Raw genomic sequence first — 15,782 nt, forward strand, 5'->3', positions numbered from 1 at the left:
TTAATTAAAAAAAATTTAAAAAATTTTTTTTTTAATTTATTTAATTTATCATTTTGACATGATTTTGTGTTTCAAACTTTATTATACTCATACTATTATATTATACTGTAAAATACATTTTCACGAAAAACAATGTACCGCTTTTAGACATATAAATCCGGACAGAAATGAACCGCCCAGGAGGTTAAAAAAGTCGCAAAAAATTTTTTGAAGAGCATCTTAACGTGAAACTACAGCTACAATGTTGGTATAGAGTATGAGTTTGATCTGCTGCAAAGTTTTCATTGCTTTATTAGGGAGATTTATCCTGACTTCAAAGGTGCACTTTGGTGACTCCTTTAGAAGTTTCCCCTCTCCTGCACTAGAGATAACTGTAAAGGCTCATTTTACCATAACACGTTGCATTGTAACACATACATTTGAGAACATTGTGATGTATTACATTGCCTAATCAGAATTCTTGTCCAGGCACATCAATATATATAAAAATAGCTCTTACACAATTATTTGGTACAAGGCAATGCAACATACAAATATGCATCTTTGTCTTGATGTGCACTATGACATATGTGGGTTTAGGTGCAACTAACTTTGCATTTCAGTGTGCATTGCTATGCTACATATACACTATGTGACATTTTTAATAGAATAGATGTTCAATAAAAACATTACTTTGTAGGAAAGTCTATTAAAATCATTTAGTGCAAAATGCCAATAATTAAACTACAGCCGGAGTGGTTTATCAATGAGTGGTGGTGTTCCAATCAATTTTTTCGAACAGAATGACTTCAGGGAAATATTGATTATAATTGAGCATACAGAGAATTTGTCACCAGTACTGCCTGTTATTAGCAGTTAATCTTTCTCCTTTTACTAATTACCCATGCCTGCCATGATGACTCTGTGTTGAGGTTACCATCTTGGTAGAGGCAGAGCTTTGCTTTTTCATGAGCTTCCAGCAAAAATAACAATGAACTCTACAGTATCATCACCAAATCTCACCCCAAATCTCCAGACTGCATTGGATTCCACATTGGTGATATACAGCTATGAATGTTTATATGTTGAGACATTCCTAAATATTTCCTTATGACAAAGCAAACCTTCATTCTATGAGTTTAATATTATTAGCATGAACAGAGGACCCATAATAATAATAATTATAAAATGTAATGTTTTTTTATATATTTTTCTTTTTTTAAGGCTGAAATAACAACACAGTACAGCTTAGGCCAGTTAACCAGAGAGGTTTTTTATCAGTTCTTTTTACATATTATTACTAAAATCTGTTTGGTTGCTACAAGTAGCTAAACTCCAAATCATTACATTTAATAGCAAGCTTTTTAAGCCAAATGCATTGTTCTGGTGTGTATACAACATTTACTCCCCACACACACACAACCCACAAGCCTTTATTTTGTAGTATTTCTGTTATTTTTATGGCTACACTATTTATGTTCTTTTTATGTGTATTGTACTGCTCAGATATATTACAAACTATATTTGTTAGTCAAAAACATGTTTGTACCATCTGTGGCTATCTACAGGCGATAGCTTTCCTGGATGCAGGTACTGCTGATTTTAATTTGTGCTACTTATAAAATGGAAATCCCTCTCTTGCAGTTTTCAGGTCACGGATGCGTTGTAATAACACAGTACAATGCTTGTGAAGCACAACAGCCTAGTCCATTAGATTTCTGTCTTTGGCTCATTACTCCAGAAGGTGTTATTGGGCGTACTTCAACCCTGTCACCTATTGGAATTTCTATCCTAGAAATGCTCAGGGGGCACTTTGTAAAGGGTAGTTAGCTTTGTAGTTTGTAGTAAAAGGCAACAAAGCTACAGGAGTTAATAAACAGTAAGCAGTTAGCGAAATAGCAATCTACATGTAAATTAACCCTAAAGCTATATTTATCTGCCATAGATTAAATAAAACAAATTGATTCCCCAACCCAATTGATAAATATATCATGCAAAACAAAATTAATTGGTATTTATTACAGCTCATTGCCTCAGTTTTATAGTCTGTTCTAACACAGCGTACCCTGCTTAAAATTACATTACATAAACATGTTTTTTCATTTTATACAACTATGTATTATTAAAAAAATCTTGTGTTTTAGCTTACAATGGTTTAATTTATTTGCGTAATGATCCTTCCTCTTTATAAATTCTTTAAAAAATATTAAAACAAAATTAGAAAAGCAGGAGAATCTTTTAGCATAATTGACATAATTAGACCATATACCTGCCACTTGCTCACCATAATGGCTGGTATATTTCCACAATATTGCTTCCCCACCAGAATGTCGATTGAGAGCTAGTGTTTTAAAGGAAAACTGTATTGACTTTTGGATGGTTTTACCTTTAATATATTAAGCTCATTTATTTACATTATCTGGGTCCCACGTTGTTTTCTGAGGCCCACAAGCCTATACAGCACAACTAAACTGAAAAGTGCCTAAAACAAGAAAAAATTCACTTACCTTCAATCCCGCAGGGCAGTCCGATCCATCCGGAGGTGTCTTCCATCCAGTCCTGCGTTGTCCTCGCATATGTCCCTGAGCCAGCGCGCCATCTTCTCCTCTTCTTCCTGGTTCTTCTTCCTACAGGTGCGAGATCGGGTGATGAAGGTTGGGAAAAAAAACTTGCCGATCTCACTGCACATGCGCGACATGCGTGAGAAAATTTTTCTTATTTCATGAAAAGGCTCCTTCTGCGCATGCCCAATGCTCAGGCATGTGCAGATGGAGCACCAAAGAGCCTGGCGGGATGCGTGACGTAGGTATCTCGGGAGGCTTTGCGCTCCCATTCATTCTCGATTGCCTAGGGGGTTTTAAAAAAAAGTGTGTTGCAAAAAACAAACAACAGAATTTTTACTTACCATAAAAGGTTTGTCTACCCATTTATGTAAAGTGAAATTTCTGAGTTTAGGTACGCTTTAAGCAGTAGTGGCTGTGTATGTGTAAGCCGCACACTTATTTGTCTGTGAGAGGTAGTGTGAGCGGTAAAGCTTCTTTGTCTAAGCTACCCAAGAGGCCATATATTTTGTTTCAAAGGCGGTTTTCATTTGTTTGCCTCTTTTTGTTCCTTAAATATAATTCCCGGATCTGCCTAATTCCAGCCTGCCATTTAAAGCCAATCCTCCACAACATTTATAAACTAATTTATTAATGTTAGTTATTATTTTTTAATACTATTATTTTTTGCATTGTTATCTACTTTTTTGCATTTTTATATACACCAGACAGATAAAAAGCACTATTGTATGCAGCTCTTTGATCACTAGTACATTGTCAAATTTACTTTTTTTTTAATGCTAGCAGTGTAAGTTCTTAAATTTGACTTCGTATCAGCATGCTGTATCCATTGTACAATTTATATTGTAAAGCTCAGAGAGAGGAAGGGAGAAACAACTTTTTGTCTCTGTCTCTTCTCATACTCATTCTAACCAATTCAACAGCCTGTGTGTGTGTGTAAAATGAAATCCTAATTTTCTGTTTTTAAGCAGTAAAACCTCAATCTGTAACCCAGGATCACCCCATTCACGCTTTCTAAACTCAACACCGATGACTGCAAATGGTTAAATATACCATTTTTATATCCAATAGCATAAATCAGTTCTGTATCCAGCTGTGTTGAATATTGTGCTCAGAACTACGTTTTCTGCTTATCAGCTCCACATACAGCTCATAGTTTATGATGTTGATATGCTTTACTAGAACAAGTGTTTCCTGGTTCTCTTCTTTCTTGTTTTTTAGTGTAAGTGATTTTGGTGACATTTTTATATTCTCTACTTTAAATAGACATTTATTATTTAGAATGAACTTCTGAAGTGTTTTTTAAAGGTTTTATCTTAGATCAATACAAAGTTCTGCCCACTTGTGAGTTTTTTTGTTGACATTCAAAACCAATATAATTAGAAAGGTGCCAGAGGAAAACCTTTTTATTTGATCTTCCTTTTCAATACTCATTCTAACACAGATTATTGTTGCATTTATTTTTATGTGTGGTAAGATCGAAAACTATAGTCTATTCACTTTTTTTGCCTATTTGCCTCAATGTATGATTCATTATCTGTTAAGCGATTCTCTTGGTTTTTAGTACATTCCTGGTGTATGTATAGCTAAAACTTTTTTTTCTTTTAGCTTTTTCCATTTCTTACATACTATAGAGTTACATAATACGTTGGGTTGAAAAAAAGACATAAGTCCATCAAGTACAACCACTAGAGAAATAAACATATCCCAGATATAAAACCCTATGGACATCCAGAGTCGATCCAGAGGAAGGCAAAAAACCCGGTACAATTTGCTCCAACGGGGGAAGAAAATTTCCTTCCCGATTCCATGAGGCAATCAGATGTTCCCTGGATCAGTCACTGTTATCTTTACTTCTTCACTGTAGAGATTTCCATTTTCTTCCTGTTTTGGAGATACAAGTAAATGAGAGGGGGAAAATCTATAAAACATGAATGTGCATTTACATGGAGCACTTACCTGGCTGATAGCATTCCCACCCCCTTAACCCTACCAAGCTCCATTGGGATCATTTGCTATGCATGTTTTAGCTGCTTTTTTAAGCTGCCTGTAAAGGACACATTATGCGATGAATTTCCTGAATTCTATCCTTCCCCTTTTTTTAAATAAAAACAACATTTTGGCTTTACATATATATTAACAGCACATATACCAAACTCTCCTTATCTCATCTTACCCTAAAACATACATAATCTATACTGTGTGTTTCTTGTAATTATTTTATGTTTCCTAATTATTAATTGGTGGGAAATATATATATTGACATTTAATTTGGTTTTTGGTCTGTTTATTAAATATTAATTGATTCCTTGCATGCATAGTATAAAAAAGAAGAGCCAGCACTGTAAACTAGTTATTATTATTTTTATTATTATTAGGCTCTATTATACTGCTCATTGGTGTCAGTCATATTGTAGGCACTGGAAGTTCATTTGAAGGGGTGAGTAGGAGGAAGAAGTCCTACAAAGGGCTGTATAATTAAGTTAGGCATTATATGTATTTCCTTCATCATTTAAATCTTGTTTCTGGTAAAACTGTTTATAGCAGTATTGTGTCATCATCAGATGGTGACCCTCGGCAGTTATTTTGTTGTCGCAAAGGTAGCCCGTTCTGCATGCTGTTATAAAATGTAAAATGTAGCCACAGGTATCATAAAGTGCCTCTTACCTGCCGAGCTTGAAATTGCCTTCACTTTGCTATAGAGGCTTTGACAACTTTACTAAGCCACAACCCCTGAAACCCTTCTGTCTAAGTCCAGTCTCATGTTTAGGCTCCTATAACAAGTGAAAGTGATTTCAGATGGGACACAGAGGTTGGACAAAACTGGAAAAAGCAGACACATTGGGCCTGATTTATTAAAGCTCTCCAAAGCATGAGAAGATACACTTTCATCGGTAAATCCAGCAAACCTGGGATGAATTTCTTCAAAGCCATTTGCCATTTGTTAGCACATGTTTTCCATCCTGGACCAGATCCATTCCAGGTTTGCTGGATCACCCAGCTTCACTGATGATAGTGTATCCTCTCCAGCCTTGGAGAGCTTTAAGAAATCAGGCCCATTATGTTGAAGGCTTTAGATACAGAATCTCAATTTATATATAGTCAGACTATAGTATATATTACTTTAAGGTGATATATACATTATTTAAACCCACATACTTGGAAATAGTAATGCAAAGCCATAACACACAACACAAGCTTTTTATATCACAGTCAGAATTAAAGAATGTTAAAAACAAAATACTAAAACTGCAGTCAGATATTGAACCACCGTTGTAAATGTTGAGTGGGCTCAAAACTATTAAATGACCTCATTCAATATATTTATTTTGATGATATAATTGATGAAATACATTTATAGAGAATGTAACCTATAAAAAAAGACAAGCAGCAATTTACTAATTAGACAAAGTAATATATTTTTGCCAAGTCTGTCAGTATCCAGATTAATAGTACCATGTAATAATAAACTTACTCTGGGCACAGGCTTCTGGAATAATTTTTTGCAATGTCAGTGTCAGGAGGTCCAATTCTATGTACCTAGAGGGCAAATTTGTCAGAGATTTAGTCAAAAAGCAGTTCAACTTACTTTTTATTTTGTTTTTTACTAGATAGGCATTAAACTATTATACTCGGACCTGACCCCTCACACATTTTTTCTTTAAATTGAAGGTGTCCTTCCCTATTTTTTGTCTTGCTCATCTCTCTGTCACAGGGCCGGATTTATTAAACTATCCATGGCTGGAGAGGATACTTTTCCATCAGTGAAGCTGGGTGATCCTGCAGACCTGGAATAAATATGGTCCAGGATTCAAAACATTTGCTAGCAAATGACTTTGAAGAAATCCATTCCAGGTTTGCTGGATCACCCAGCTTCACTGATAAAAGTGTATCCTCTCCAGCCTTGGAGAGCTTTAATAAATCAGACCCATATTGTGAACAGCCCATTTGGTTTTATAGGTTCAATGTGAAGTGATTGCTTTGTTTTCCTTCTGCTCCCTGCAACAAAATGGGGAGTCCCTGGCTTTGGTGTTTAAACCCCTGCTGGAAGATTATTTTAATAATAAAATTCCCATTATATTGCTAACAAAGAGCAACAGAAACATTAAGAAGAAAATGTTCATTGGGAATATTATCTGCATACATATGGGTATTTTATCACCCTATCAATGCACATATATCTTCCCTAAATGAAGGTTCATACACAAATGATAGCTAGTCATTCAAACATTTTAATTAAGATACAAGGTGAAACATAAAATGCTCAGCAATATTAGTTGATATCGAGACATAGGAACTTTAATCAATAAAACATACAATAAATAAAAATAATAATAAGATGGTAATGGATGGTAATGGATACTTTAGGAGCCTGCTTCCTTCAGAAGAGAGCTCCAGAAAGCTTACCTAAAAAGCCCCTCAGGAGAAGAGAAGAGGAAAAGAGAGCTTAATTCTCTCAGCTCCCATTTTTATATAGGTAATTCCTATTAGGTATCATTGGGGCTCTTGGACTGGTTACTGGATGTGATCTGTAAGATGACTATTGGTTGAAGCAAACCCCCCCCAGACTGGGATTGGTTACTGTAACTTCAGTAATTTACTAGACCGACTAACTAAGATATGGGAAGCTAAGCGGGATCATCTAATTTTAGGTGTCATCAAAAGGTCTGGATGGGCCATCAACCCCAACCACCCTTCCAGCTTTTCACCCAACTCCTGCTGACTCAGGATTCATTATTATGGGAACTGAATCAGTTTTCTGGCATCTGTCTATTGTGCCTAGTGTCATTGAAACTCCTTGGAAACCCTAGGAGGTAGACCTCTAGGTGGCTAGTTTTTTAGAGAAACAGATCACAAACATTCCCACACATATTCACCCATATACACATACATTATATATACATATAAATCTATCCACATATATCTCTAAATATCTATAAACAATATTGAGGTGCAACAAAAAGTTGTGATCATTGTTACACTAGGGCTTTTGTGTATGACTTAACTGTTCTAAAAGGTAAAAACTGTTCTTTCCAGTAAAATGCAGTTATTATTTTATACCAAAGCCGCTCCAATATTTAATAACAGTTTTTACTAAAGCATTTCTATTATGGAACATTATTGTTAGTGGAGTAAGTCATTTATTTCCTTTTTCAGGAAAAAAGCTTATTTGAGATAAGCGAGAATTTTTAAGAATATGTTGTTTTTTTTACCAAGGATGTGGTTAATGGCAAAATAAATCTGTTGCACATGGATCATTAAAAGTCAGTTTTATAGGGAATAGAGGAGAAACATTAAAGGGTGTTTGTTCCTTTATGGCCAATTTTAGAGTTTAAATTGACAAACTGCCCTGTTCTAGTAATCAGATAAAACATGTTTTCGTGAAATCTGTCAAAGTACAGATTAAATTAATCTGTCACATGAAGCAAGATCACAGTGTTGTGGAAGTGACTGAAGGAATGCAAAACTTGCCTTTCTTCCTTTCAATAAAGTAATATTTATTAACAATAAACATTACAACAACAGATGTTGTATAGAAATGTAAGTAGCAATGTTCCAGCATAACACCAAAGTTGTTCTGTACTGTTAAGTTTGAAACTTTTGTAAATAAAGTTTTTATTTTTTCAAATAATACATAGGTATATAATGGCATATTGATTGGCACATTATTTCCTTGATTTTGGCAAAATATTTAGAAACACAATGTTCTAAAATTCTAAAAATTGTAGAAAAAAATCTAGTGTAAAGAAATAAATGTCCATGCCTGAAAAGATTTGCCTTGCTTTAACATAAATAGAGAAAAAGAGTGGTATGAATACATACCCATTCTTGGAAAAAAAATGTTTTGGGTACCGTTGGATGTTGTCCACTGCCTTCTACCTCTCCCCTCCAAACCCTATGGGTTGCCTCCATGTGCAGTTAGAATACTTGTGAATAGGGAGGAGGCAGGCTAGTTGGACTTTTCAGAATGGTTGAATTTGGCTATAGAAGGTAAGAATATAAACACTTTTCCAAAAATATACAAAAGCTAGAAGGCTATGAGTGTACAGAATATATATATATCAACTAAAGGGCCTCTAAAGTCTAAATGTATCTTCCAAAAGAGGCTTCCTACAACTAGGACCAATTCAAACATCAAATAGATGAGTGGGGAAAAAGAGCACAAATATTCTTTGTTTTGTGATGACGTGTTGATGTACATTACTTCTCCCTTAACAACTCTACTGAATCCTTGGGGACTTTGCAAAACTTTCAGGTCTGCACATTATTAGCTCCAAATCCCAAGCTCTCAATATTAATATTCCAAACCAGCAAATTGCAGCTCTTCAAAACTCCTATAAATCACAATAATAAATAAATAACAATGGGAATCCCACTTAGACATAAGTTGGGATCAGGAAAATTGGAATGAGACATTTATGGTGCTCTCAAAAGTCTCTTGTAATTCTGGCATTTTTAAAGCCAACTATAAAGTTATCCTGCTCTGGAATCTGGTTCCGGGTCCTATTGCCAGATTCAAACCTTCCTCCTTCCCTCTATGTTTCAGAGGCTGAATGGTATGTGGGACAATGAAACATATATGGTGGTCTTGCTGGAACATTCTGGTCAACAGTTTTCAATTTAATATTGGACATTGTGTCAATACGGATAGATAAATCACCTGAGATTGCTTGTTTTAATTATTTAGACCAACCTATGCCTTCCTTTTCCAAAAAACTAATTAGACTAATTTTATTAGCAGCCCGTATCTCCCTAGCAAAGGCCTCGAAACAGGTGGACATTCCAACCAAACCCATAAGAGCAATGTTAAACTGGATTTTGGTCAATGATAAGTTCACCGGTATTCTTACTGATTAATTAGATAAGTTTGATATGATTTGGAATCCCTGGTTATCATTAAGTTCTACATGATAGTTATGCCAAATTTAAGGCTTATTGCTGCAAGATGACTGTTGAACGAGTGAAGGTCCCCACTTCCCTTCCCCTTCCCTTTTAACCCCTCTGTTCCCTCAGCCCCGATTAGGTTAATTATTGTTCTCTTCCTGTTTTGTTAAAATCGCTTGTTAATTTGTGTATGTCTAATACCTTACTGTTCAGAAACACACATCTTATACTGTTATATTGTTTTTTGTTATTTACTTATTTATTTGTTTTATGTCTATTAGACCATAAAAGACCAAATTGTTCTCATTTGCTCAAAAGTTTGTAAAACCTTTTTCGTATGTTAAATATTCAATAAAAGGAGGGGCTGCCTAATAATAAGTTACACCTAAAAACAGTAAGCTTGCCCTGACTGTAGAAATCTAAAGGTGAGTGGATTATATATTGCTCATTTATTTAGTAATGGCAGATATATTTCTAAACCTCCTCTGAGCAGCTACAGGGGTCTCTTAGGCACTAAAAAAGTAATATTAAAAATAACACAAATTAACACTGAAAAAGTATTTTATTAGAAAGGTGTTACAAATAATTAAAAAAAATGATCTGTCATATTCATCTCAATCTACAATGATTTGAAAACAAACTATTCCACATCATTTATTTCCAGCAACGTTACATTTCATATAAACACTTTACAGTAGTTGAGCATGGAATTGTGAAAGGTTCCTATGCCCATTTTACAAACGTCTAAATATTGATTTATGTGTAACACAGCTTCTATAACTGCTTGATTTTCTTTCCTAGATCAGAATGTTCATTTTCCTCTTCTCTTCTTTCTCTATCTTTCCTCCATGGCTAATTGGGTGGGTGAGGTTTGGGACCAAATGATTTATTACTTACAGTGTGAACTAGTGACAACAAATATAAGCAAACAGCAAAAAAGGGAAATTGTTGAGCTGATGTTTAGATTAAAACTGTGCAGAAACAGAAATCTTGAACAAGGTAGAATATTATATGTTGATAAATATCTTAGGCAGAGAATTGATCTTAAAGGTATAAATGTATTTAGTTTTTAATGTTCAGGTGGTATCTTCTGCATTTACAAATATCTAGGAAACAATGTGAACATAATGATATATATATAAAAAGTAATATCAAGGTTTTGATATCAAGATATTTTTTCTTGTCTTTAGCTTTATGAAATGTGTTTCTTTCTTGATGCCTAAAATGAGAAGCCTGTTTATTAACAAAGTCAGGAAATTAATTATTATACTAGAAAACTAAACAAATTTGATACAAAAAGTATATCCAACCTGAAAGGGACATACAGTTGTTTAAAATGAACTAAGCCTACAAATGGGGAAGGATGACTAATGAGGCACACATAAGTACATACAATTATACATTTGCTGAAAAGAGGGCTAATAATTTTTTAAACTCAATACTCAAAAAGGAAAACAAAAAAGTTTTAAATACGTTGCTGTCCAATAAATTTTGTCACATGCTAAGATTTGGTATAGATATTACAGTGTTTTATATCTTTTTCTTCTCTTTAATGCTTCTACAACCTAATTTTCAGGGAAAATTTAGCAATGTTTGTATACATGAACAAAAAACAGTTTAGTACATAGAGTGCTCTGTAATATTTAAAACTTTAACATTCAACAATCATACATTCACTGAAGTTATATTAATCATTGTATTTTAAAACACATGCAGCAGAAAGGCATTTACAATGAATATTTGGTAAAAGTCATATCAATGCTTTATAAATATTCACCTTCAAGACTACATTGCAGTCTGTTGCTACATATGATACGTATGCATGTTTGTAAGGGATAGAACAGGGCGGTATTAAGATAAAAAGCTTCTGTAAGAATATTTTTTGTCGTTTTGCTCTAATGCTTCTTCAATATGCAATGAAAGAAGAACAGTTTATCTGACACCATTATGATGATTTTATTTTGGAAACCAAACAACAAATGTGTAAATCTTTAGAAGAAAACCACAGAGAGAAGGAGATAGGATAAGTTTATATTCTGCAAAATGTACATTTCTTTGAATAATACTGCTGTGGAGTTTTCCATACATTTTAATACAGTTCCATGCTGGGTGATAAGTGCTGACATTAGAATGCTGTTTTCAAAAAATAAACACTTCCCAGTAGAAATGAATCTCTAAGAATATAATTTACCTCTGCTGTGAAGCTATTCGTGTGCCTGTGAAATCACTGCTTATGAGCCCCTAAGAACATCTAAAATATTGAAATACTATGGAGAATTTTATAGAGTGAATAAACAGTATGCAGTTTAAACCAAACTCTGAAAATACATTATAACCCCTTTTGAATTCAAGTAATAGTGTACATAAAAAATTCATTTTGGAAAAAACATTTCTCTGACAAACTGAAACAAATACTGCAAATATGTATGTGAATTGCTATTATTATGTCTAGGGGTGCTTTTGCTTTAAACTTTTTCAACTATATTTTGATCCTGTGCGTAATGTGTTTTGAATGAAGCTAGAATTTGGAGGCCTTCACGTACATATTTTAAACTGAAGCATACAGAAGAATATTTAGAAAAGTTGTAGATAAAGTTATAATTAACTAAAGTCTCCCCCCTCCAGAGCAGGGGTGTCAAACTCAAAAACACAGAGGGCCAAAGTTAAAAACTCAGACAAAGTCGCCAAACTTGAAGTATATTGAAAAAATTGAGGAAGTTTTTCCTTCCCATTAGATATATAACCTTTCCATATGGAAACAAAGAGGTTTTGCTTAACATTCAATCTGGAACAAGCCTATAATAGAGAAATATCACCGCTACTACAATTCCCTGTGTCAAGAAAACAGTACAATGCGGGGCTTTATGTTATGAGTGGCTGGAACTCCCTCTTCACTGAAATAGCACTGCTACTACAATTCCCTGCATCTATAAAACAGTCCAATGCGGGGCCAGGCATAGGCAGAGAGACGCGAGTGATGCCGGAAATTTTAGTAGCGGCACTATTTCAATGCAGTTGCGGGCCAGCTGCAGTTCATATTTAGGATTCCTTTGGGGGACAGAGTTTGACACCCCTGCTCTAGAGGTTGCTAGGGGCTCTTTGTAGGAAGCCATTCTTCACACTAACCTGTGTTGAATTTTATCTGGGGTTTTATAACCCTAAATTATTTTAAGGGTTTATCTGTTTCTATAGGTTCCAAACTTAAGAACAGCCGTTCCAATAAGGGAAGAATAAAGGCTCCAAGAATAGAGGCTGCAGTGTCAGCTTCTCATCGGGAGCCATAATGATTGAAATAGTTTTTTTTCATTCTAATTACCCCACTTTTTTCATTCTAATTACCCCACTTTAGAGTCCCACTAAAAATTAGTAAACAGCAATATCTTGATGAAACTATGTCTGCTCCAGTTGTCAAACAGAGTGATTTGGAGACTATCATCTGATATCTATAGGTAATGTCATACTGCCCAAATTAAAACCAGACATACATATAAAAGAATTCAACGGACAAAGTTTGTAGACTTATTATTTCATTTCAAACCATCTAGTCCTTGGCTAAACTGGAAATTTTGATTTTTATTGACATTTGTTTTTACATGTAACAAAATGTCTGTGATGAAAATGTTACCCTGTGAACTACTAACAACTTATTTTGTTTTGTAGTTTCTTGGAAGTACGGAGGTTGAACAACCTAAAGGCACTGAAGTTGTAAGAGATGCAGTTAGAAAACTTAAGGTAACTATTTGACTTTATATAAGACTGTATCACACTGTACATTGATCTTTCTATAGTTTAGTTTATTTCTCGAATTCTGTATGCGTCTCAAAATCCAATAAACTGCTTTGTACCAGGAAACTCAAGGTACCGAGGCAAGGACTTCATTTACTAGTCTTGTGTTAAAGGAAATGTTTGCTAAATCTGTTTCTTTTAACATGGGTAGAATTCGACTGAGGTGTCTTAAAATAAGAATGACCCTTCAAACTTCATTGTGTTACTAGTACTCTGATGATGTATTGTTTTAAACTTAATTTACCGGCTCCGGACCGCCCATGCGCGGGGACCCATGTGTCATTAAAAGGGCATGAATCTGGGCATGAATCTGTGTCATTAAAAGGGCATGATGCCAGAACCCGCCCACTGTGCCATCGCAGGTCTGAGCCAGAATAGATACTTTAGTGTAGAAGAATTCTTTTATTGACCAAGAGGTATGTTTTCAATGGAAGTCTTTACATCAGAAAGAAAAGAAGGGACAATGGGAAAGGAAAGAAGAACATACCTAGGGCTGGGTAAGCAGAAGAGGTGGCCACCTTGGGCACTTCAGCAGGATAGGGGAGCAAAAAAAAGTAGACCTGTAATCTGTGATGCTCAAATAGTTTCAAGCACATTGGGGGGTTACTTTGCATACTCGGGATTGAACAAAGGGTTTCAGTTTTAGAAGTACAGCCTTCTCAACTGAGAAGTTAGGAGCTATAGTTTTGTTAGCAGCAGACACACATACAGGTAGTCCCCGGGTTACATACGAGATAGGGACTGTAGGTTTTTCCTTAAGTTAAGTTTGTATGTAAGTCGGAACAGGTACATTATTTTAATAAATGCAATTGGGACAGATGTTTGTCTCAAGATATTATTAGGCAGCATGGTGTCAGTTACTGAAAAAAATCCTCACTGTGAGCTAATCACAAAGCAAAAAAAAAAAAAAAACTTTATGGAGTTTAGACATTCATTACTTTTTGGAGCAATATGTGCTTTGATATGCAAAAAGAAACAACTGCTGAGTTTGAGGTTGCAGAAGAGCTCAGTGTCAGCTGTGTTTAGCAAAAGATTTCTTCTGCAAGTCTGCTAACCATCCCCCTCCCCCTCCAGGCCTCTGTCCTGCACACAAGGAGCAGGGAAGCCGCGTTCGTATCTAGGAGTCATCCATATGTCAGATGTTCTTAGAAATAACTGATACACATATATCCCAACTAAACACATCAAAACCAGATGTCATGTTATTATGTGTAATAACCACTGAGTAACGTTTAACTTTTTTTCAAAAAAGTTTTTTTTTGAAAACTATTGAAAAGAAGAAATGTTGTCATAACTCTGCCTGGTTAATGTGCAATTAAATAATTATAATAATTATATTTCAAGAAAATAATATTGAACAATAATAAATGATTTCTAATTAAAAGTAATTGCATTGCTTGGAAAAATGCATTTATAATGTTTGTTTGACTTCAGCAAACTGTAATATGCATTTCTATTTGTTTGTTGTTTTTTAACAGAAACTCAACTGGGAATATATTTTATTTTAAAAACAGCAAAACTAGTTATTTTATTCAGTTTTATATACATATTATGGCTTGATCATTACCTGTTTTCATAATAACAATGACAGGACTGCCATTTGCTTAAGTTTTTTAAATGACATTTTTCCTGGCTGACTTGTAATGCAAATATTTGATTGTATAGAAACGGCTTTCCTGTTTGGGTTAAATCTATTTTTGGTGAAAGCTGCCTCATTTTGTAGAGATTTACATCCTGTTGCATTGAACCAAATGAGTTCAGAACAATTTCCCCAGATTGCAAAGATCTGCATAGGATTTACTCTTAATTACTTTGTTCATTACAAAAACAAACAAAAAATGGCCCTAAATGACTTTCAGACCTTAGCTTTAAAATCAGACTCAGCCGCACCCCCTCATGTCTCCAGAGTACTTTTTATTAGTTACTTTTCCATAAAGAATTGAGATTACCATATAAATTCACCTGCCTGCCTATATTTTGTATAGACAGAGAATTAAGATATTATATTATCACAGTATACATGTGAAGTCTGTATACTATTATGTAACACTAAGCAAACATATTATATTCTGTAATTAACAGATGTAGTGTCTGAATTTTTTATGATAAGAACATTTTCTACAAGTGCAGAAAAATCCCTTGTAATTCTCAGTTATCTCTTGTGAAATAAAAAAACTTATTTCCCCTTGAATAATTTAGATAAAGAGAGGGAGAGGTATTTGTAGTCCCAATCAGTAAAGCAACATAGGGTGACAATGAGATGCCACATTTAGGACTGGTAAGCTAAACTGTATGTATATATATATATATATATATATATATATATATATATATTGTATTTTTCGCCGTATAAGACGCTCCGGAATATAAGACGCACCCAATTTTAAAGGAGGAAAATCTAGAAAAATTCTTAAAGATTATTCCCCTTCTGATCACTCATGTGCCATTGATTGTCCCCTTCTGATCACTCTGTGCCATTCAAATTCCCCTTCCTATCACCCTGTGCCAATTTAAATTCCCCTTCTGATCACCCTGTGCCATTCAAATTCCCCTTCTGATCACCCTGTGCCA

At 34.5% G+C, this 15,782-nt stretch overlaps 1 protein-coding gene across 3 annotated transcripts in view; it reads left to right on the forward strand.

The window, feature by feature from the left end:
- The window catches only part of GULP1 (GULP PTB domain containing engulfment adaptor 1), a 234,068-nt gene that overhangs the window by 148,764 nt on the left and 69,522 nt on the right, over positions 1-15,782 (forward strand). For all 3 annotated transcript variants that reach the window (XM_072418794.1, XM_072418793.1, XM_072418795.1), the window contains exon 6: positions 13,086-13,157. In XM_072418794.1, the coding sequence (XP_072274895.1) occupies positions 13,086-13,157 (72 nt within the window). The remainder of the gene's footprint in view (positions 1-13,085; positions 13,158-15,782) is intronic.

The sequence above is a fragment of the Pyxicephalus adspersus genome, chromosome 7 (assembly GCF_032062135.1).
Source record: "Pyxicephalus adspersus chromosome 7, UCB_Pads_2.0, whole genome shotgun sequence".
In the NCBI taxonomy this organism is placed as follows: Eukaryota; Metazoa; Chordata; class Amphibia; order Anura; family Pyxicephalidae; genus Pyxicephalus; species Pyxicephalus adspersus.